This window comes from Atta cephalotes (assembly GCF_000143395.1).
Source record: "Atta cephalotes unplaced genomic scaffold scaffold00028, whole genome shotgun sequence".
NCBI lineage: Eukaryota > Metazoa > Arthropoda > Insecta > Hymenoptera > Formicidae > Atta > Atta cephalotes.
Window position 1 is genome coordinate 2,456,472 of NW_012130092.1, and position 26,551 is coordinate 2,483,022.

The window sequence follows — 26,551 nt, forward strand, 5'->3', positions numbered from 1 at the left end:
ATTGCTACACGCTGTTGCTGTTGTCAAGAAATCTGACATAATTTATATATTGCTTTTTAATTCGGTCAGATATCAATTTTCATCAAGAACATATATGTTGTTTATATTTCTTGATTGATTAGTGATTGCACCAACTCACAGTTAAACAAGAAGAGATTTAAAAAAATAAAGAAAAATAAATTTTATTCGATTTATTATTTGAAAAATGAATAATTTATGAACATTTTATTTGCATCATGTAGAATATGATAATTTATTCTCAAATATTACAGTACTTTGTGTTATCAAAATATATTATTTATTAGATCAATAATTGCTTCTTTTTGAAAACTTTTGAGTGCAATTGTTAAGGATCACACTTATTGTAAATGATTTCATATCAATAACAATCTCTTTGTTTAAACGAAAAGGAAACAGGTCTGCTCTCGTGATTCAAAAGGAAAAAATTTAGTCCCATTTATAATTTCGGTAGTCATGTCGTAAACCTGTTTTACGACGCATAAATCCGACGACAAATACATATCTGATAAAGTATATTTAATTAATTAAGGCTCTCTAACACGCGAAATTATTCCAACACTGTGAAATATTTTTCCACAAGTAGTTTCAATGAATACATTTAGCAAAGATAACATCATTGTGTATTTTATTTATAGACCTGATTAGATCTACAATATCAAAGAATTTCTAAAGCCTATCATAATCTTTTAATAATAGTATAGCATGAAATATTTTAATAACAGAATTAAGAATCTAATAAGTGTAATTTAACTTAATTAAAAGAAAATTGTATTTTAATTTATATTGAAATTTTAATTCGTATTTATTTATTTTTATTTTTTATTTTTAATAGACTTAAGAATAACTTTCGAATTACTTAAAGAGATGTTAGAGTGACGACCGAACTTCGAAGAAATTGTCAATTTCACCGATTAAATGCGATGTATTTACACACATACATTTTAATTATTTTCAGTAGATATATAAACTAAAAGTTTCTATATTTGAATAATATAAAGAAATATTTAAAAATCTTCAGTTTATGATTTTAAAATTTACAAGAGAGATAAATAAAAATACGATCTGACAATGTACAAGATTAGGTATATTCAGATAGTATTTTTTTTTATTTATTTCTTTTGTAAATTTTAAAATTATAAACTTAGTTTGATTACATCATCATTTGTTATCATATCGTTTAAAATATTTATATGTTCGCTATGCGAATTTTATTATATATAATTTATTATATATAAAATATTAATTATAAGTAAATTATAATATTTTCTGTAGAGAAACTGGACAAATTAAATAAGATTACTTATGAATTAAGCTTTGCTATGACGGATTTGTTTGGAAATAATTTTCGAGTCGTCGCGAGTTTACTCCGCGCTTTCGCACGGCGATCGATCGTCAGGCGTGGGAATGTCACTGCGCGATCAGCTGTCTAACTACAAGGCCGCCACGAGGAGACACTTACACCCGTTTCCACGACATTTCCGCCCTGTCGTTCACCGAGACGAAGTTTCCGTCACACATCCGTGCATTTTCCTAACGAAGGCTACGATTAACGAGACAGACGAATGAATGTTCAGAACGGTGCAAACAATTGGTCAATTCGGCCGCGTATCCAATTACGAAATTGGCAACGATGAAAACACGGACCGGACTCTTAATTTGATTCAGCCAATTATATAGATAGAGCCCTCCCGTTGTCCGTCCGTGGAGGCTGAATACGCTTCTTGCCTCTCGCTCGTTGAGAAAATTTCTGTAACAAACAACGTCGCGCTCTTTGTTCTGTCCAAGATAGTGTCCCTCTTGCGCCTGACAAGCATTTTCGAAGCATTATGTATGTAAATTGTTATCTCCGAAAGTCGATTAATAAAGTTTTTCTTTTTTCGGATTCTTTTACGAAAACAGATTTGAATTGTAATTAAAACTTGAATAAAAAATATGGGATAACGAACATTTTACGAAAGGATCTTCGGAAATTGTTTCTTTACTTTACAGTTGACAGTTTAATCTAGTAAATAAAAAGCTGTTTACCTAAAGTTTATTTCTCATGGTATCTAACGAATATGTTACGTCAAAGTTTTTTTTAATTAATGCAATGGAAAGCAGTTAATTTACAGAACTGTAAATTTCATCGTACTTTTACGTCATTTCTCTTTCTTGCTCTATTTAATTTAATTCTTACAAAACAAAAAGTAAAAGGGGATGTTGCACCTTGACGAACGTAACTAGAGTATAAAAAAGTTGGCTAGACTTACCAATATTGATATATATATAGCAATCATTAATTTCTTAGAGGATTATTTATTTACATATTAAAATATTTATTTACATTGACTTTTTAATTAATACAATATTGATATAATAACAAAATATGTTATACAAATAATACAACATAAAATAATTACTGATGTGATTGCAATATAAAAAAATTCTAGTCAAATTCATTAAATAATGAAATCATTTATATTTCGATAAAATGTATGTAAAGATGAAAGAGAAAAGTTTATTTAAATATAGAATCTGTTTAAGTGCATGCTTATTTATTTACGCTCATGAAAACTATTAGCATGACATGTGTCGCAGGATGCAACAGCTCTTATAAGTAAATCTGAGTAAATGTCGAATAAACAAGCAGGTGTGGTCAATCTCTTGATGGTCTAAAACCGGGTCAAGAGCGGAGCGCCAAGATGTATGGCGATTGCCGGAAAAAATATCTCGCGGCCGTGAATTAAATGGCAGTCTGATATCGCGAATTGTGTAATCAATTTTAAGTGGCTGTTTGAACAAAGCGATATCTAGGAATATCAGGACATTCGTATGTTGATACTTGGATACGATCGAGATTCTTGGAATATATTTTTCTATTTTTTTTTCTCGATTTTTTTATCCTTAAGTGGCAAAATATGTTGCAATTAATTGACTTATCATTTATACAACTTTTTTCATTTTAATTGTTTATCTTTCGAATAAGTTATAAATTATTGTTTATCTGCTTACATCTGCTTTTACTTCTATATAGATACTCCATGAGTTTTACGACCGTTATCATTATTATCAATCATAATCTTATCATCCCTGAAGATAATAACATTTTATATTAACAAATTTATGATGAAAGCACGTGTCATAATATTTATTGTATAAATATTACAACGAATATATTTATTTCAGTGAGTTTATTTATGTATTATTGTCATACTTTTCAAATTGAAATCAAAAAGAGAGAAAATTTATCTCTTTAAATTTGCAAAGATGAACTTATAAAATCATAAATAATGCAAGCAAACGCTTTTCCTTCTATAAATCAATCTGTGATATTTCTTGCAATAATAATTTCAACGAAATGATCGATATATCTCTTACTAGTATTAAAACTTATTATCTGTCTTACTATTTTATCAATCTTGAATGGACTACTATCAAATTGATTAACTTGATTATCTTGGATTTATACAATGTGATTTTAAAAGCCCTTCATATATAAGTTTAAGAATGTCTAAAAAGAATTATACGAACACAACAGGAAATACATCAAACGCGACTAGGAACATAAAAAAATTTTGAAATCTATCTGCAAATACAATCAAAATTTAATCTCCTATTAATTGGTTATCTTATACTCATTCATAAAAATAAAATATTATTAATAATATTTTTAAATGTTTGGTTATCTAAATTTTTTATCTAATTGTATTTTATAGTTTCTTCTAAAAATAGATTTCTTAGTTATCTCTTTAATTTTGTTCTATAATTTATATACATTATAGATGATGCAGAAATTAATCACATATTTTCCAACAATGAATTATATAATATAATATGTATAGTTTCGTATCAGCCATAGTTTATCTTAACTGTAATCGGTCCGAAATTTTCTTAACTTTCAACTATATATAATACATTGTGAAAAATTGTTTATAACAAATTCTTTTCACAGCCTGACATAAATTTAAATTACATAATCTTAGTTTTCGAATTTGATCTTCAAAATGAAAAAATTATTCAAACTTAGAATACATTATAATTTTAAGCAAAGATACAATAATTTACATTACACTGGACCCGCGAATACCAATTAGGATTAAATTCAATTTACCAAATAATTAACTTTAAATTTAATTTACTCAAGTGTTTGCTCGACGAAATTATTGAATTTTGTATAACATCTCATTTTTAACGCAGAAAACAGACAAATCTACAATGCAATTGAATTTTTTTTGCTGAAGTCTTTTTAGAAACGCAATAAATATTTAACAATTTGTGTTTATATCACACTTTGCGCCATATATATTTGTACATATCTAAATCTAAATTAAAGTTGCTTGTGACCTCCATGAAGAACAGATAAATCTTAAAATAACCAACTATATCGTTAAAAACTCATTAATACTCCTACGCTTCAAAAGACTCACCCTGGATCTATAAGAGACATTTAAGAAACGTTTATAAAATTTAAACGCCACTTTCTGACATTTTTATGAAAGCTTTTTATGAAAAAATAACTGCTACCCGAGCTGGATCAAAGAATCCTATAAACGGACGGCCATGATCATATACAGATTTCTTCTTCCCGAAACGAGAATCAGGATCGGTCAGATTTCGTGCGTATCCTCTCGTACACGCGTTCGTCGCGACGGGGTGGGGGATGCGCCGCGAAAGAGAGAGACAGTCGTGCGAGGCGGGCAATGCGGCACGCGTATAAATACAAGCGGTCGCGTTCGCTCGCGCTTAGTTGCTACGATACTCGATTCACGTGGCGGCCGTTGATCGAGCTCGTTCTCGATTCATGCTAGCAAGTCTCGTCCGACGTTCTCCCGTGTATTCAGTATACGCTTTCGACGTGTATTGCGTACGTGTGCGTGACGTACCTGCGTGCGTGCAGTTTGATAACGAGAGCGAGTCAAAGGGAAAATAAAGAGGGCTCTGAGAAAGAGCGGCTCTTTTTCGCCCGACTCCGATCATCCAGTGTCTTAATCACGCGTGTATTCAGAGAGAAACGTACGGAGAAGAGAATACATTTAATCGACAGGATATAAAGGAAGAAGAAAGGAAAAGGGGATTTGAAAAAAAGGTCTTATGTCTGTCCCCGAGAAGCTCATCCTTGCATTTTTTCGTCATCGAGCGTGATGCGAAACAACGAAATCTCGTCCCTGCCGCCCTCGGCAGGCGACGGCTGGTCGAGGTGAAGAACGGAGGAATGAACAAAGTCTCGAGAATCGGCCGAAACGAGAATCCCTCTATTTTCGAAAATCTAAGTGAAATTCGTCAATCGGATCGCTAGGTGTCTAAAAACGAAGCATTTCGCGCCAGATAGGACAGAGGACTAAATAAATAATAAATAAATAAATACGGATCTCTCCAGGTGGGTCAACGATCGACGCAGATCCCAACCCGTTCTCCTCTCCACGGGCGTATCCGCAGATCAAGAGCACGTACGCACATACGCATTGGCGTATTCCTACGTAGATAGCACGCGTTTCACGAGAGTGACCGCATCGACGGCATCGTCGGCGTCGGGAGTGAAAAGGCGGTCGACCGTTCAGCTGCTTTCACCTGACGCGAGCCGCGCCGCGCCGCGCCGGTGAAATAATGCCGTTGATCGCGCTTTAACGCTCCGTGTTGCCGTACTTTCGTCTTATCTCTGTGAGAATGACAGCCGTAAGTCATCGATAACTGTCATCGGATAATATTTCTTCACTGCAAATCGTCTTCGTTTGATTAAAGGTGATAAGCTTGTCCAATTTGGTGCAACTGGCGAGAAATTGTGTAAATCTTATCGCATAAACCTGGACCGGATATACACAAGTCAAATCGACAAACTTCACGAGAGAATCTATTCCCTCTGCGATGCTTTGGAATTTGTGAATACCGCAGCGTAATCTTCGACGGCCTCGCCAATGTATAATATTAAATGATGAAAGATCGTAGCTGACTCTCGTAGCACGTCTTTGCTCGCGAATACTTGGAATCTATAGAATCTGGTGAATATGATGGATCAACTCAATTCATAAATATTTAATCGTGAATATCATACTTTTCGACGGCTTGTTTGCTAAATTGTTACGTTTTTAATCTTATAATTGCCTATCGTTTGTAATTTCTTGGCGCAAGATGACGACAAAGTAAAGTCGATCTATATTCTGTTTACATTAGTTACATTAGTGAAAGATCAGTTAAAAATTTTACTCTCTTTTGATATTTAAATATTCGAGTTTTTTAAATTTTGACCTAATTATTTTTTTTGATCATTTGTGTGTTGATCTCTCTCTGCCATTATTATAAATTATTCGGTCAACGCCATTGAGACTATTCGGTTTAGAATTAGCGAATATATTTTATGCGTTATTTGACCTTCAAGAATGTCTCCGGCGTGAGATATTAACGACTTCGCAGAAGAGAGCGATCCATCCGATGTGATTATTTTATCCTCGTTCGGCTATCTTCAACGGCCTTGCTGCTGTAAGGCGTTAACCCGACGTTAGCGGTATCAACAAAAAGTCAACGATCTTTCACAACGGTCTTCTCGGTACATAGTAAATATTTAATCTAGACGCGAGCTGACCCGGTGATCTCGATATAAGATACTACTACTCGACATTTCCGACGCTTTCCGTGATGCGCATTACGCGACTATAAACCACTCGTCATATGGACGTGGCTATTCCAGTTAGTATGGAAACAGCCAAAATGTACATCAGCGAACCGCAGAACGGTCACACGACCACCAAATACGCCTCGACCAACTCCATCCCGGCGATGATGGAGCAGGAGTCGTCGCTGGCGAGGATCCTCGGCGCCGTCGGAAGGCATCGTGAGAACGCAGCGATTCTGCGGGACACAAAGACTCGCCGGCACAGCGTTCTGGAGGATCTGAAAGCTCGACGAGATAGCTTGATCCAAAGGGCTCGTAGAGTCAGCATGTTTGAGGAGAAGGAGAATAGCGCCAAGGATACTGCTAAGGACAACATCAAGATCGACGTCAAGGATAACAATGCGAAGGAGAAGACAAAGGATAAAAGGAGGGGGAGCGAAAGTGGCAGAAGAGGCTCAGTGTTCTACGTGTCTGAGGATCTGCTGGAGGAGAATCAGGAAGTATTGGAGAACGAAGATCGTGACCGCTTGGCTCAGGAGGCCAAAAAGGCACGCCGGAAATCCTGGCATCCACTCGTGAAGCCGCCCAAGCTAGATCGGAAAAGAAGGAAGGGCGTGGTGTCTGGTGTTCCTTCTGGTGTACCCTCGGAGATTGGCAGCACAGAGGGACTTTTTTCGCCAAATTATCCGCGACAGAAGAGGCCATCCTGGTGGAATATTTTCATACCGGAGTCCAGGTACTTATCGCGATTGTTTGATAATTCGATTGTTGCGCGCGAACGTGAGTACTCGTTGTTTTACGAATGATCACGTACTCATTGTAGCAATCTCTAAGTGAATATTCTGAGAATTTAATTTTTGAAAGGCTAATAGAGACAAGCGAAAGTGAGACACATAAATTTTCAGAGAAATCTTATCAAAATGTACAACTGAATGAATTTAGCGTCATAAATATATAATAATATTTTCATTATAACGCATCATGCTCTCAGTAACATCATACATCAAATAAAAGAGAGAAAGAATTTGCGACGCGAACATAATTTGGGAACATAAATATTTCGTCATAATTCGTTTTATATTTATGTCTCTTAATTATTTGACAAATAAATTTCACTGATAATCATTTTGAATGACTTATTCATACATCGATTGCAGTTAATAATCATTAAACGATCGTCGCAGAGTCGTAAAAACATGTCTCACACTGCTTGAGAAAATTTGTGCGATGAAATATAAATAAACGATACCTTAACGCCATAATGACCGGTACATGCAATAATTCCAAATATTAATATTCATTTTACAGAAACTTTCGTAATGATATATGTATTCATGTTTCTGGTTGGCCTCCAATATGGACAAAAATTACGATTAAAATAATGAGAGAGAGAGAGAGAGAAGTGCAATCTGAATATTTTATTAATTCTCGATAATGTTCAATTCGATAAAAATTACACCTTCCAATGTTTCGATGCTTTCAACTGAACATTTTATCTGTCATGTCGCGTAATGTTAAACTTTTATGACATCATAATTAATTTGTATCGCCAAATGATTTTAGCCGCCATAATACGCAGTTATAATAATAATAATAATATATTGCAATGAATGATTTTAAATTATCATTACATGAATATAAATAGTCGTGATGACATACTGTTCGTCTTAGATCATATCGTTATCAATCTGTTATTGTGTTATATAAGCACCCGACACGTGAATTCGATTTTAAGTGAAAAGTCTCGAATAAACACGTGCCGTTTAGGTAAATATTTTGAGATGTCAATGGCATTGAAATCATAATCTGGGTTCGCGGAAATCTTTTGTCGTTCACGAAAAGCATTATCGTTTTAGATAACGGTTCTTTATAATTACAAAAAATTATTTTGCAAAAATAACGATTCCTTATAGATATGACGCATATGTATAAAGTAGATTCTGAAAGCATCAATAAATAAAAATAATATTAACAAACAAAGCTATAAAATTTTTTAGCTTAAACAGTTAAATCTTGTTTTTTATCTGATAAAACTTTATTTGATATTTAAGTAAAAATATTTAATCATGATTTGTTTTTCCAAATATACAGTTCCATAATACACAGTCTTTTTGACAGAAGAGATTGGACAAAGAACTTGTTTATGTTTCAGAATGAAAAATATTGTTGGTGAAAACAGCACGAGTAGCAAACATGATAGGGAAATTAAATGTGGAATAAAAATAAATAAGATTATCGAGAGTTCGCGCGCGATTTAAGATTAAATTCTGGCATCTTGTTTTCACAGTATTCCAGCTGGAAGTAATGCGACATTTTTATTTTGAAGGAAATGGAATTTTCGATATTTCTCCGAACAATGTCTTCGGGAACATTTTATGAAAGTCTCTCGTTGCATTGCAATCTCGCGATTTCTCTACGAAAGACTTATTCGCGGAAGTCATCACGAAAAATCAGCATTGGCTTGTCCCCTTCACAATTTGCCATAAAATCTATCCAAGCTGGCGGAACCGGACGATCATTCCGATGAACGTGCTTAGTGAGTAATGTAGAAAGTTTCAATCTTAATTGCGTTATGTAATTCACGTGATTGATTTCCTGAGTTATCGCAAATCTCGAAAAATAGATATTATCTGAAAAGATAGTCGTTTTATTCGTTGAGCTAATTGCAGAGTTTCTTTCAAGTGCAAAGAAGTGGTGCAAATCATCCACTATTTTTAAAGAGACTATTAATCTGAATTAATTTTTCTTACAATTTAAATTTTATGCGATTATCTTTCTGCTTTTAAAAACAAATTTAATTGCTATTTAACTACTAAGCTGAAATTATATATCCTTTTTTTAATTATAATATAATGACGTGATTAATTAAAAAAATTAATTTATTGTTTATAAATATGTTATACATAAAGTCAGTGTATTTTGTACTATTTATAAATAGTATTTTATAGTACAAAGTTTTAAAATTTTTTACTTATTATCTTTAAACTCGTGCTACAAAGTATTCTTAAACTCTTGCTTGAAAAAGCTAAAACTTAAAAACGGAACATTTGACTCTTTTCGGAAATTATATAATTTCCGAAAAGACTAAATATTATCCTTTTAGGTTTTAGCATTTTTAAATAAAAATTGAAGTCAGAACCGGAAACATTACTCAGGTTTGAATCTTTTATCATCTTACGCTTTAGACTGTCAACATTATGAGTCTATGTATTAACATCATTTGATACCAATGTTTGCATTATTTAACTTACTGATCAACGTAACTTACTGATAACTTTTGTTATATGTCATTTCGTGCGATTCATTAAGAATCTTGCTGTCAACGTTATCGTTGTTAAACATTACAAGATGGGTTTGAATTCTGAAAAGTATGGTTGATCTCTTCATTACTATCAAACTGTTTTGTAATAAGAGAATTCATAACAATTTACAATTTATAACAATTCATAGAATTATGATAAGTAATAATTATCACTTTATACATGAAAAAACTATTTTTATTTCCAATAATATACACAATTTTTTTTAATCTTCCAGAATTATTCTATTAAATACATTAATCTAACATTATCCAGTGTTTTTTTTGTACATGAATAATGATTTCTAATGTATTTTTGTTTGCTGAATCTGTTATCCAAATTTAACTATTAGGACAGAATTTTGAAAAAAAATGATATTAAAGAGGTAAAAAAAAATGATTTTAATAATTTTTATTTGTATCTTCTTATATCAGAGGCAATTTTTTGTTTTTAATTATTATAATATTCAGCTAAAATATCAACTTTTAAAGTTTAAAGTATCGGCCTTAAAATGTATTGTTTTGTTTCTACATAATTTTTCGTCACTTCAAACTTCTTCTGTTTTTTCGTTTTTAAAATATAGTAATTTAGAAATAGCCTGTTTTTGTCAATTTCATACCGCTTTTTTTATTTAGCATAATGTAATTATAAAATATAAAGTCATATCGAAACGAATAAAAACATTTGTTGCTATAACATTATGAAAACTTTTAAAATCATCATTTTTGTCTTTCTAATGTTCATTTTTCTTAAAATTTTCCTATATAGCCAAGTACCGGATTCAACAGGCAAGAATATATCGGAAATGATTTTATACACAAGAAAAAAAGAAAAAAAAAGTCAAATTTTATTAGATAGTATAATTGAGTGTCAAAAATTAGCTAAAAAGTTATTTAAAATATTTCATTTGTATATGTATATGTTGTATGAAGGATTAAGTATTTTTCAAGGTATTTCTGTCACTGTTGTGTTGTGTGTCACTGAAAATAAAGAAACATTAATTTCGACGCAATTATTCAACATATTTCTCTTCGCACAATTTCTCGTACGAATGAAATTCAAATGTATCGTATTCCGAAAAATTTTGGGTCGTCAAGACGGATTACTCGCGGAACAGAGATGTAGGCAAGTTTCTTTATGACTCGCACAAACCGGTCGCGAGGTCTTAAAATAGCCCTCTCTGTCATTAGGTTTTTTCTTCTTCGCAATCTTTCTTCACTTCTCCTTCTTTCAGGTACAAGCTATATCAAGTTATGTCAGACATCAATATTTTTTACTAATTACATTGATTTTATATATTAAAATAAAGATGCGAGAATAACTAAGAAACACTGGCCTCAGAGCTGGTTTCAGAAGATTTTGGATTATATTATTTTTATTAGAAGAAAGGAACTTAAAGGTATCTTATATATATGTTTATATATAAACTGTTGTAAATTCTATTTTATATATATATATATATATATATATATATATAAATATTTGTTTGTAATATACAAATATTATTTTATTTACATTTCACAATTCATCATTTTCAAAACATTCTGTTGCAATAAGAATAATTTAATCGGAGGCTTTATTTTGAGGAATAATGTAATTTCGAAATGTTAAATTATTAAATTATTAAGAAGTAAATAAAATGCAAATGTCTCAAGAAATGCATATAGTCAAAAGCGTTGCAATTGCATCGCATATTCGTGTAGCAATTATTTGTACACAAAAACGTATGTAGAGTGAAAACCTTGGCGGCAGATGTTACACCTGGATTCAAGTACATCGCAACCTTACATAATTTGCAAGCCTCTTCCACTGCATTTTATCGACCGACACGAAATTACTGGATGACATGTTCCGTCTGTATTTATAGGAAAGATTTTGCATAATCGTGTTTGTACGGTTATTACTTTCCTTCCTTCAGCGTCTTTAGACGTGTAGCAGTTATGCATTTTACTTGGCAACCTTATTGCGCCTTAATCACGCGTTATGCAAACTAGGACAACGATTATTGTCACTAGAAATATCGGTGCTATTTCTACTGAAGCGAGAATGAGAAATACGTCTGACTAAGAATACATGATATCTTGTGGAACTTGTATAAAATTTTGACAGAAAATTTTTCTGATAACTTTTTAAAAATGATGTTTCTTTAACAAAATCGTGATTGGAAAGTACTTTTATACAACTTTGCATAACAGAGTTTTAACATAAAATATTATGACTGAAATGAGATTTTCTTAAAATGAGATTTAACTTAAAGTTTATTTGAGATTAATGAAAGGAGATAATTTTGGTATTCTTGTACTTTAGTCCAATTTAGTCCGGTAAAGATTGTGTGAAAAATTTTTATTATTAATATTTGTTGATATTTAATTGAGATTAGAGAGAGAAAGAAACTGGTTTTAACTACAATTCTATAATTAATTCATAGCTGTACATAAAAACTGTAAAAATACTCATTTAATATTCTAATTTTTAAATTAAAATATGCCTACTCTCTTTTAAAAGAAACATATTTATTAAATTGAACAGGAGAGAATGTATGTGTGTACTTATACTCATTACGTCAAATTATATCTAATTTGAGTTATTTTTAATCATTTATATAGATCGCCATTATTCGTATTCAATATGTCATTAATTTAACTAAAATAATGGTGTTAAACAATGTGCATTAATATATGCGTTAATATGGACATTGTTTATTTTGAAATTAACCACAAAAATAAATTGATCTACGTTTTATTGTCTATGATACTCATGGAAGTTAAAAATAACAAAATGTTATTTTTAACTCAAGAGATTGAGGTGCTCCTTTGATGTCTAACAATATGTGGTACTTACAGAATTTCTTTTACATTATAGTTTTTATTATATTATATTTAATATAGATAATAGACGATATTCTCTCTCTCTCTCTCTCTCTCTCTCTCTCTCTCTTAGAAGTTTTTTTATATTTTGTAACATGTAGTATAAATGATTCTCTATCAACAAACAGACAATGTATCCAAACACAACTACCGTGGGACTTTAGCGTCTTTAAGCACGCAAGGTGTGTCCTTATCCGATCGCTTGCGTAAAGTGCGTGCGACGCAACTTGTATGTGAGACGGGACAGCATCGTTACGCTCTAATTCCGCCATTTCTGATCATTCTAACGTCTTTTATGGCGCACTGAACAAGTACAAGACGAACAGCAATTTAGACCGGCAGTCTTTCATTCCGGCTATCTGCTTCTTTTTTTTCATTCGTAGCATTACAAATCGCATATATGCAATTTATAAAGCGTAACACATCCTGAGCAGATTAAACTTTCCACACGGAAGTTATATTTCAACTGTAGTAAACGTTTTGTGATATTTTATGTGAACTGAGTTACTTGTTATCGATAATACATTTCGATAATCGCTTTTAGAGTACATAAATTATGATAATTAAAGTTATCTAACGTTTATTCATTATAAACTTTCAGTGTTTAATTTTTGATAATATTGAGTTAAAACAGAAGTCTTTCATAGCGCTACTTTATTTGTGTTATGTTTTTTAACAAATTTGACAGTTGTAATTATTCGATAGAACGATATTTCAGCTTTAAGAATGTTTTTTTTTTTTTTAATTGCAATACACGATAATTTTTAACATAGTTGCGAGCAGTCAAAATCAAAATGCTCCTTTTATTTAATTCACGCTAATTCAATAATATAAAAGTTTTGGAACATTTTTAAAAAACAATTTTGTAGGGAAAACCTTAAGCTTTCACATTAGAAAAACGAAAATTTTCGCAATTTTTTTTTTATGTATGAAACGTCCATAAAATTATAAAAAGAAGAAAATTTTTCGTTTAATTCAGCTTATAGTTTCCTATAAAAATTATATAAATTATATAAAAATTACTTCTCATAGAAACTCAAAAGACGTGACCTTTTGAAAGATGTAGATTTTGAACTTTGAAATCCTTTTTTAAATTTAAATTTTATTTATTTTTAATGAAGTTACAACTACTTGAAATTTATACAAAAAGAATGTACTGAATTTTAGTAAATAATTGTTTGAATAGTACAAATATAATAATTTTTGGAAAACTATCACAATTATTTGCGAAAGTAAATATTTGCTAAATAAAAAATAATAGTTAAATCAAATGAATAATCCTTGTAGTACATAAATATAGATTTATATTTAGTAAATATTTAACTGGCGCTATCCAAACAAATATTTATTAAAATTTATTATATTTTTATATGATCAATATAGCTTTATAAACTTTTGCTCTCAATTCAATATTTAGCAAAGTAACGTTACACAGTTTTCAAATTCTAATACAGATAACTATACATATGGCGATAACTTTTATTTCAATATTGTTTTCAAAACAAGCATTTTACAAAACTAGAATATTTCATCGGTAAATAAATGCCATATATGCATAGCTAAACAGTTTAACATTTCGATGCTTTTCAAACAGACTTCTCAAATTCATATCGAGATGAATAAGTGCATGCTAGAGAAAGAATAGATTTATACGAGACAAAATTGTCGTTGAGTTGTTACTGTCGCACTTAATGAGCTACAAATTATCTATCTCAGAAGAATTGGAAATTCAGGTCAGAGCGCTGCAATGTTGCAGGAGCGCGGAAGTAAAGTCACTTCTAAGCACCGTGTGATTTAATCATTCCTTTGCAATTTAAACGAGAGAAAGAGCCTCGCACTCGTACTATTATATTAATATTTCGTAAACGATATACTGCATTTTGGAACGAACAGATTTAGTTGGCGAGAGGCATATTATCAAGAATAGAGTCCGATATTTCATCCGCTGACACATGACAACCTCGAAATATGATTTTATTGTGATATAATTTAATACGATGTTATTATAGTTATTTATTATACTTTATACGTGATATAATTACTTAAATAAAAGTAAATTTTTAATAGCTGCGTTTAGCAGAAAAAACAATTTTTATAAAATTCTCAAGAAGATTCTTTAATGATTCTTGCTCTTAGTTTCTCGCTGGATCTAAGATAGTCTAAAGATGCAGTCTTAAGATGTCACAAGCCAATTACATAAAAGTATTAGCATTAAAACATTACTTAAGACAGTCTTGAAATAAGAATGATTTGTATGAATACTGGTTTTATTGTTAGATCAGTATTCATAGTCGCTTCTTCAATTAGAACCTCGTAAGTAATGTATTAAGATGTTAATACAGTTCTGTGATTGATTTATAACATACAAAATAATCTTGAAATTATATTTAAGACTTTGAATATAAAAACCGATTATGAATATCGACTTAAACATATAAACCATTCATATTACGGATTTTTACAACAGTTGCAAAGCTTTTTCTGCTGTAAACAGCTAAAAATTTATGCATTATTGATGACCTATTATTTTATATATAGGTTCTTTATTTATAACTTGACACTTCTACACGTCATTTATCAAAATCATAAAATACAAAAATATCTTCTTGTGTATAGATAATCTGCCTGAATTTTTTTAATGAGCTATTTACTCTGACCGGTTGTGAAACAGTCCGGAACCAGTTTTGAACCGCGAGGTGAGTGCGCGAAACATTACATTTGCATCGAGTACGGCTGAAAGGGTGCCAAAGACGTGAAGTAGCGGAATATAAGAGCTCTCTCATGCGTTGTCATGAGGAGCACACAAAACGACCGGGCATGAAGATATTACGATATATTATTTTTACTTACATATCGAGGGCGTACCAACTTTCAGGGACGGTGTTGTACGTATGCATCCTTGCGAGACGCGGAACATGATTCGTTTCGGCGTTTTATTACCTTAAAAATGCAGTCAGAACTAGAGTGCTTTCACGATGGCATACAACAATGTGCAGTTTCACAGGAACGATAAATGCAGATTATGCGATAATAATCAACTGATTTAATGAAATAGGAAGCGTGTAGGAGATGTAAATAGAAAGCTAGGCAGTAAATATGATGTCATAGTGTGTGACGATGGCTGTGATATTTATATTATTTATTCTTTATCAAATTTAATTTGGCACTTTACTGCAAACTCTTTAAACTCTACATCGTGATGTAGCTATTATAGTTAATGCCTTTGTAATATAAGATAAAAGTTTTTCTTTCAAGTTAATTTTACTGAGAGATAATATATAAACTTCAAGTACTATAATACTATAATAAATATAATATAATTTTTGCAAATACGGCCTATTTATGTTTCCATTCTGTAATAAATCTTAACGGCAATGTCGGTATCATTATATTATTATTGCACAGGTTTTTTATGATATGTAAAATCTGTGCAATAGCAATGTAATGACATCGACACTGTTGTTAAGAGTTACAGAATATAGTCTTAGTAATTGCTACATATTTTTAACTTAACAAATGCCTTTATCATTAAAACGTGTTGAATTAACAAGATTTATTAATTTATAGTATATCGTGGAAAATTGTAGTATATCGTAATTCTCCCATATCAAAGAAAATGATGAAATTTGCGTAATTATTGCATCAATAATCTTGTTTATCGTGTATTATCTTCAAGTATAATATACCGATCTGTGCGGAATGGCAATGAAAAACTGTTTGCTCAAGATTGAAACGCGAGAAAAATGCTTTGCCGGCGTGACTCGGTATCGATGCAATCAAATAATACTATCGTTGGCGATTGCTAGTCGCGTTGCGTCGGAGTTCGGCCCTGCGTTGCACTGCTACACGAATATGGAGACTATTAGAAAGTCGAGCTGTGCGAGTTATGAGCCCCGACGAAACACGGCTAAGCGGTGAATTTCATAACGAGCAGCAGCGGGATCTGTCGTTGCCGCAAAATCCACAAAGCGCTTCTCTATGTAAAAGAGGAGAAAAAACCGCGACGAAAAATGCTCGCCCATACTTTTTTCTCGTTCACCATCACATACACACATATACATATTTTTAATACGTTGTTTAATGCGTGTTCTTTTTAAAGTTGCCGTGTTACAAAATCAATTTTTCGAAGGATAAAAAATTGTGATGTATGTAGAAAATATAAAAAATTAAATATGTTCTAATTATTTACTCGCAAATAATAAAATATTTTTGCAAATCATTTTAGGAAACTTTTAAAATTTTCTATATTTAAAACATTAATAATGTAAGAAATTTGAGTTAGTGTTGTGCTAGTAAACAATGCACTAATATTTAAACAAAAAATTATTTAATATTAAACTATTAATATTCTATAACTATGTGTGCGCGCGCGCGCGCGCGCGCGCGTGTGTGTGTGTGTGTGTGTACACATATATATAGAACTATAAATATATTCACATTTAAAATCATATTGATTTTTATTTGTGAATTCAACCATTATATTCAATTACTATTTGAGTACTTCCGGAGCGAATATAATATTGAGTATTCTTTTACTTATCGTTCTATCTTTTTTCATGATATTATAGTTGCATTAATTATTAATTAATATAATGCAATAATGTTTAAAGATTTTTTTATTTGAATATATTTAAATATTTCTTGCATAAATACACGATTATACAATATTTGAAATATAAATATAATATACATGTATCATACGATATATTTCATTTGTATACTATTACTTTCTCACTTTTTCTTGTAAATATGGCTTTGTTCACTAAAATGAGAACATTAGCGTTTAAATGATCAAATAGGTTTTTTTTTTTTTAATTACACTATTGGCATCAAAGAAACAATGATAATCCAATTCTTTGAGTGAAATAACATTTTGTTATTTTTAACTTCCATTTTATATCATAATGTAAATCAATTCATTTCTGTGATTGAATGGTTTAGTTTCTAAGTAAAGAACATCTGTACAGTGAGAAAAAAATATAGTTAATTTTAATAAATATTTAGTTCAATATTGCCAACTAAACATTTTTACTTACTTACAGTAAGTAAATATTTGTTCAATAAAAAAAAATTATTGAAATTAAATTAACATTTCTTGCATCAAATACATATATTTTTATATTTAATAAATATTTAGTTGGCAGTATTCAACTAAATATTTATTGACTATATTTTTTTTCAGTGTAGCAACGTATGCATTTAATAAATAATGAACTAAATTTGAGTCATATTTAATATGAATTTCGTGAATTAAATTGTTTAACTCTTTTGTTTTAATTAATTTAACGACATTGAATAGGAGCAGACGATCTAAAAATGATAAAAAAAAACTCTTGGATATAAAAAAAACAATTGGATATAATTTGACATTATGAATTTAACGGTGTAAAGTAGTATTTTTGTACTAGTACTGTTAGTGCCTATCGATGCCTACATATTTGTAAATGTCGTGACTGTTTTATTCGTAACAATTGGTTTCGCGAGTTCGAAAAAGTCAACGAGATCGCGTGCATACATGGTGCATTATAATTGAACAATGACGATGGATGACGTCATTGGTTAACGAAATGGTATACATCGTTTGTCAACTCGCAAACTTTGGCGTTTATCGATGAAGTTGCAAATGCGAACGTCGATGGAATTTTTCTATGAAACGCAAAATTTATAATGTCAGCATAGTGTCGTCATGAATGCGAAATTTCGCGTATAATGTTAAATTTTTATTTCCCAATAATATATGCCTTGAAAGGATTTAAGAAGAAAGTGCAAGAATATGAATTTATTATAAATATTGCCGCGCATAAGAAAACAATAGACTTTCGCTTGCATCGTGTTTGCTCGTACAATGGCCGAGGTATTCGCATAGTAGATACTTTATCCTTACTCGAGTACTGTTCTTTTGAAATAAATGTTAAACCCTGGATATATTCAGAATTGAATAAATTCCACTACTTTGTTAATAATGATGACAATATATCGCTAGAGAAATATGCATTTTTATTTATACACTCAATTTATCTTCTTTAGAGATGACAAAGATATTATAAGAAATACAATACTAAAACCATATGTTTACTCTGATTTATGTTCTTACAGTCTTTTACATTCTTAAATTTCTACACGCCTGTTGAATTCCCGGATTATTTTATTTATTCTATGATTTTTAAAGGATTCGTTGAAATTATAAGTCCTCAGCTTCTGTGTATCCAAAAAATATATCGTGTTATTTTACATGTTTCTTGTGTGAGTTGATTTATTTGTCTGGATTAACGCCTTGATTGCAGAATTAGATAACAAGATGCAGAGATGTTTGATAAACACTGACCATTTATTTATTTGAATGACAAACGCAATGCGATAAATACATGTATTTGTGGTTTAGGCGTTAATTAAGAACAACAGAAGTTCTCGAGGAAGAAGAAATAAGACATTGTATGATTGACTTGGTAATTAATCTAAACACTATTGTTATTATGCTTTCGCGAATGATAATTCGCGCCATTCGCAGGTCATAAATTGTGACAGTCGCGGTAAAACTGTATAATACAGCATGTATTTCTGTGTTCCATATACAATGCACATTCAGTCATCTAGCTTTGTTTTGTAAGGCGTTCATTAAACCTGGCCACGACCCAGACTATAACTCTGTATCTTTTCTTGTATCTCGAGAATTCTTGGCAACCGATACGTCAACTGCGAGACGGCACGTCGAGTGGAAGGCGCCAACAGCTACTTGTTGTCGTTGCTTAATAGTCAAATGGCCAAATTTTTTCGTGTGATTTCTACCTCCGACGCGAACGAGTTTATTACTGCTGCGACATGCATTTTTGGGTTATGATGTAATTATTCCCAGGATTTAATATGCTTTCCATTTGTCTCGCTGTTATTTTTTGAACAAATGCGAAAAAGATCTTTTCTCGTGAACCCGTATTACACATAATTTTTTTTACAAGAGTCCACGATGTATAATATAAAGAAATATAATGAAAGATTTTTGTTTAACAGAAATATCAAATTTTTAAATAATTAGCCGATCAAATCGGCTGGATTCGAGTGGATTCTAGGGATTAAATTTTACACGTGCCAAACGAATAGTGAAATTTTGTTCTTCCGGAGTATAAAAAATTGAAAGCGAATAACTTGATTATACATACATCGTAATACATTCACTTTTAGCTTACTTATTTTACACGCGGAAGTTACGATTAAATATCGCCGATTAACAAGATAGATATATAGAAAGTATGAGTCAATCGATGAATGATTATTTGTTCAATGATATTCGTAGATGAGCTCAAAAGAGAGATTAAAAGATTGTCGCTTCACGAATTTGCGGTCGATACGTGGCATGAGATGTGATAATTCGAGAGTTGTAGACGAAGGATCTTTATGAGCTTATTAAATTTTTATTTGATCAATTATAGAAGTCGAGATAACTTATCGATGATCTTTGAACTTTTCTATACAATCTTTTCTATGTGTAGGTATCATCGAAATAGGAGATTGTAACTTAAAACGTGACGTTAAAATTATATGTTATTTAATTAAGTATCTTTTTAGTTGTGGTTTATATTCACCTTTATATATTATACCAACATTATTAATGTACGATGAAAACTCGATAGTACATTTAAATTATTTATTAATAAGGTATATTATTGTAGCTAAAAAAATATTTTTCTTTTTATGATGATTTTTAAGTTAAAATTAAAGATAAAAAAAATCTTTTGCAAACGCAATTAGACTACTTCGACTACTTAGACTACTTCGTATCCTAGAATCTAATGCACAAGAAAAATATTAATTTTTGTTTTTTTTTGTATATTTAATAAGTAACGTAATCGGAGACACGTGCGACAAGCATACATGTTTATGTGTAAAGTAATACGTGATGTTCTAAAATTAGTGTCACTTTTACTAAATAGATTCGTTTATTAAATAAATTTTTTAATTTATGCTTTTTATATAATAATATCCTTAACACATAAAGCTATTAATTGTTAAACTATGTATTAATAAATATGATAAATTATTTATTAATAAGGTATATTATTGTAGCTAAAAATATTTTTCTTTTTATGATGATTTTTAAGTTAAAATTGAAGATAAAAAAAATCTTTTGCAAACGCAATTAGACTACTTCGACTACTTAGACTACTTCGTATCTTAGAATCTAATGCACAAGAAAAATATTAATTTTTTGTTTTTTTTTTTTGCACAGCTATAGCAATTTGCATCATTATAATGTGCACACGAGTACGCGGCACATGAGTTTGTGGTTTTATAATTTATGAATTTATAATTACTATGATGATTATATCACAGTATATGCTTGGCCCGCCACAAAACGTAGTCAGAAAATTAATTTCTGTGTTTAATTGCCATTCCGAATTAACGGCTAGACTTCGATGGTAAAGGCCACAGTTTCGGCGGGTGGGCTTTAATTAACGACAATATGAAACGGCCGTCGACCGGAAATCACGCTCATCGAATAAGCCGATCGATTGGCAATCGTCTCAAAGGATTGTTCACCGTATATGGTGCTGCAGATAGATAAAGTGCAACGATTGTACAATGATACATACGTTTAAATTCCTGTAACGATGTCGACGTACGCGTTACGAATACGTGTACATAATCTCACGTTTTAAGTTACATTGTCTTTCAATTACGGCCACAGTATAGCTGTGAAAAGGCAAACCATAATATGATTCAATAAGCCTTTAAAATTTTCTTTAAAAGAGAATGAACTTTGATGTCTCCTAAATATTAAAAATTATCTAATTAATATACCATAAAGTAATATCGATATTGCATAATTGTTTATATATTTTTATTTTAGAATTTTAATTAATTAATTGCCTAATTGTGAATTTTATTTATTTATACCATAATGTGATAATTGATTAATTATTTATTATATTCTCTCTCTCTCTCTCTCTCTCTCTATCATAATACATTTTCTAGAAAATATATAAACATGAGAGAGAATTAGTAACAGGAAATGATATGATGCAAGAAAAATATTTTATTAGTCCGAAAAATGATGAAATAGTTCTTATAATGATATTTTTCTTAGACCTTCGCAATTGTTGATACTAATAAAAGAATGTTGTTTTAACCTCGTTTAGTATTTTTTCTTGAATTAATTGAATGAAGGTATCAATTAGGCGGAAGCTAGATGACCTCTATTCATGCTTTTTTTGAAGCGGAAGCATCTAGCTTTCCATCAAGAAACACACCAAGGAAACGCGATTCGAATAAAATTCTCCTCTCTTTATTTACTCGTATTTATATCCTATTATACCTAGCACGTACGAGGTTTTATTTCAGAAACAAAGAGAATATTTGATTAAATATTGATTTTACACTCTACGTGTTTCTTAAGACATATCTTGAAATATTTATACATGTTCGTAAAAGTTTATACAATAAAACTGTAATTTTTTTTTCTTGGAAGTAATTTTAATTCTTGCATAAAATTTAAAGTACAAGTTAAATTTTTGATGTAATGAAACATTGAGAATAAAATTTCATTGTGTATTTCCTCTTTTTGTCCGTTTATGATTGTCGGCATTTCCGCTTAATTTGTAGGAACACAATAGTATATTATACGATTGGATCTCCGTTTATGGAATTTCCACATTCTTTTGAGTCACGGCAGGTAATGTAATTTTCGTAAATGAGGAAAAGAAAAATCCTGTACCGATATAAATTAAGGACGATTAAAATGTCTGTTGTAAGACGAAAAAAATTGCTAAAGTGTATTAGAAAATAATAATGGATATATTGTATTCTAGGAACAGATTGGAAATAATTAAAAATTATTGAACTCTAAAGTTTGTTATTATTTATTTTGCACTTGAAGTATATTCTGAATAATTATTATCGTTAATTGCAATTAATCTTTCTTCATTCTCGCCGTCTTCAAGCGAGTAAGGCAAATACCTATAAGGTTCTTACATTTTATTTGTTTCTTATAGAAACTTCTAATGATTATATTTAATAAATATTTTAACATTTTCTCTGTATAATCTTTTCCAAATTATTTTTCAGTGCTTTTTATGTTTTATTTTAACTAGGATATTAGCGATATTCTTTATGTCCGACATAGTACTTCAATCAGTTTTATTCCCAGAGCGAGCAGCGTTTCGAATGACATTTCCGCAACAGCTTCGATCTCGCTACTCCAGTACCAAATGGTACATTACATCGATTATATTATATGGGCGAGGTTACGTCATAAAGTAACGCGGTTTGTGGCACACGAGGCGGCACAAATCGAGTTTATCCTTTGCGAATTCCCGGAGCCTTGCCTCGTTAAAACAACACCGACAGTCAGCAGAGTTTCCATCTCGGTGGCCAACATTGTTCCCGAACAACCTGATTGCTACACACAGACATAGGTACACGCACGTATTCCCTACTCTCTTTCCTCAGTAAAGTTTGTCTTCCGGTGACGGAGTTTGGCGTAGATATCGATCGATTGTTGTCGAGGACAACAAATTTCATCCTTGCGGTTCCGAGACGATCGTTAAACGAGTCAATCAACGATGGGGAAGAACATCTCTTCGCGTTGTTGCCTAACGGAAACACCGATGTTGTGTGTTTGCTTTAGTAGCTCGTTAACGGAGAACGGGGGAATTTTCATCTTGATTTTATCGAGTTTTCTTCGTACCTGATGCAAAGAGACGGATTTTAGAGCCTTACAAACATAAGTGCAACTAAAAATATTTTCCATCCTATCATTAAAACACCAACAATTTATCGTTTTAATGCTAATCATAATAATTAAAGGTATGATAATGTATTCCAGACACAATGGAGAAACGCGGATGCGCAATAATACGAGTTGCTTCTTGAGCTATGAAATACGCACAACGATATCGATTGATTTGCTCATCACAAAGGAACTTTACGAAGCCAATCGTGCTGCGTATCATTAAAAAAAAAACAAGTAATGGCGCGATTATCGCTTGCATTTATCGTTGGGGCAGTAGCAGTTCCATGATGGAATATTGTTTATTGCCCGTATAAAATCTTACGAGCGATTCTTGCAAATTCTCCGGAAACAATAATAATAATACATATCTGGAATAATAAAAGCTTTCCTGCGAATGCTCATGTTTGCGAAACAAACGTGCATAATAAAATCTTGTCGGTAAAACGCCGAATTTAATTCGGATCAGATGTTCAATTTGGATTCGAGACGTTAAGCGGCGCGATGTATCACGAAAGGAAATCATTTTGGCACGATGCCCCATCTTGCCAATTTGATTGGCGTTGTGGCTTTATGAAATACGATAGTAAGACAATAAAATCAATTCGCGCATAAAACTTCGTGATAGAGCGGTGTATTTACACACGGTGTATATTACATACTCTTAAACAACATACGTCTTCTGGTCGTAGTATTTTGGTCTTAGAATTGCAATATGCAATATTTCGATGTTCTAGATAGTAGACTTCAAATACAATTGCAGATTTTACATTACATATTTAAAATGTACTCTCTAAATTTTTTGGAGTGAAAGTCGCTCCAAGGAATGAAGTCATTCCAAAAAAAGAAGTGACATTCCTTTGGAGTGAATCTCACTTCAAAAGAATGAAATCTCATCTTTATAAAGAGTGGAAATCTATCACCTTTATTGTTTTCAAGAGCGAAAATATTTTTACTCATTTTTCAAAGCTGGCTCAATTTTCAGTTCTTTTGAAGTGAGATTTCATTCCGAAAAATTTAGACAATATATTTTCTCGAAAAGAAAAATGATAAGATATTAGAAAAAGAAAAATAAAAAGTATACAATTAGTTGATGTATTCATATAAGTTTCCTGTCTAGTCTTAATATTGTTAAAATATGCATAATATTCTTTTTAATCATTATGCAGACGCGCCCAAAATTCCCAATCATTTTTCAATCGCGTTTTTCAAATGCTCTTTTTTTATCTTTCTTTCTCAATATCGGGGAAAAAATTTCTTCGTATTTAAAAAAAATTTGCAAAAATTTTTCATTTGTTGCGAAATTTCATTCATTATAATTATATCATTCGCTAGAGCAAAGTTTCAGCTTTAAGAATCTCTTTTTAAATTGCGGTATGAAAATTTTTATCGAAGTTATGAATCAAAGTCTGAATACTTCTTTATTTAACGCGCGAATAACTCAGGACAAACAAAAAGTCATGGGAACATTTTTAAAAATTGATTTTGTAAGGAAAGCTTCAAAGCTTTCACGATAGGTAATTGAAAATTTTCGTAAATTTTTTTTATGCACGTGAGAGACCCTCAAAATGAAAAGAAAATTTTTTATCTTTTTCAGCTCGTAGTTTTTTAAATGTAAAAATTACCAAAGCTCACAAAAGCTCAAAAAATATAATAATCTTTCGAAAGTAATGATTTCAAGCTTTAAAATTCTTTTTTTAAATTTAAATTTCGTTCATTTTTGACTAAGATATTATATATACATTTTTAAAAAATATGAAGAAACTTTTTCTCCGATATATTTACCTTTCATTGAAATAAACGATTACATTACGTCGTGTTAAGAAACAATTCCAGCGATTCTGCTTAAGCAGTTCGTTTAATCTTAATCACGATTGCCTCAATTAACATTCGACGATAAATTGCCCTCGCGATTTCGTCATTGAGGATAGGAGGCTCCCCACGGAGATTTCCCGTGACGCGCGTGCAACTGTCGGAAGAGATTAAAAGTCATCGGGAGACCCGGGCAACGACGCGATGCCGCACCGGGGAATACGGCCGCGCGATTATCGCAGGAAATGTCGAAATGGCTCGCTCGCACGCGCGCGTGCTCATGCCACCTTTCTCTTTTTCGATGGTTCGCGTCGATGCGCGATCCTAATTCCATCGTGTGTGAATGTAAGAAGTACCTCGTCGTCCGCGCCGATCGACGAGCGTGATCTCGGTCACGCAGCTCACCGTCGCGACCGATAGCTGAGGAATGGGGGAAATTGCACGCCGTCTGTGCACGTACCAAGGAACTGAGGTACCGTCCATTACTAACTGCATACTGTGATTGGTGACGGATTACCGCACGGACACGTAACTCGAGCCATTTGAGTCGCGTTCAAGCGTAAGGAGGTCATCCGAAACTCTGCATTATTAACTGCTAACTGTCGATTGCTCGCAAATCAACTATCCATTTTGTATCGTCGCTGAAGTGTGTGTACGTAAACTTTCACAGTAAAGCCATCATGATGAAACTTTTTCGAATAGATTGAAATGCGCTCGTGTGGATTAAAAGCAGTTCTCCCTTTTTTTTTTTTTTTCTTAGCGATACAACTTTTATCGTTTTCAAATGCGATTGTTTTATGCTGTTGTTTTAAATTCTGATTTTAACTCTGCACTACACTAAAACTCTTTCTCGCTTTCGTCAAATATTAAATATTTACCTATCTCATTTTAAGTTCCAAAAGTGCACACAGGAAATTAGCCACAGGAAAAAACAGAGAGAGCCTTAGTTTAAATAAAATCTCCTTTGTAATTTATTATTCGCATATTTGATGATAAATTAGAAAAGCTTATCGTGAAATGAATATTCTGTACTATTATAGTATTATAATGTTCTTATTAAGATTGTATTTGAGATTATTATTGAAATAGTATTCCACATATGACTATTGTTCTACTTATATCAAAATATTTATGAAAAGTTTATAAAGTTAAAAAAAATGCAAAATTTAAAATTATAAAAGTTTAAAAAAAATATGTATGTAACTGATAAATATTAGATCGATATAAAATATATTTGTCGTTCTTC

General features: G+C 31.4%; 1 protein-coding gene across 1 annotated transcript in view; it reads left to right on the top strand.

Annotated features, from left to right (window-relative positions):
* Window positions 1-6,687: 6,687 nt before the first annotated feature.
* LOC105620672 (nuclear receptor coactivator 7) overlaps window positions 6,688-26,551 on the top strand; it is an 83,013-nt gene continuing 63,149 nt past the window's right edge. The window contains exon 1 of the mRNA XM_012202161.1: window positions 6,688-7,343. Coding sequence (XP_012057551.1) covers window positions 6,688-7,343 — 656 coding nt within the window. The remainder of the gene's footprint in view (window positions 7,344-26,551) is intronic.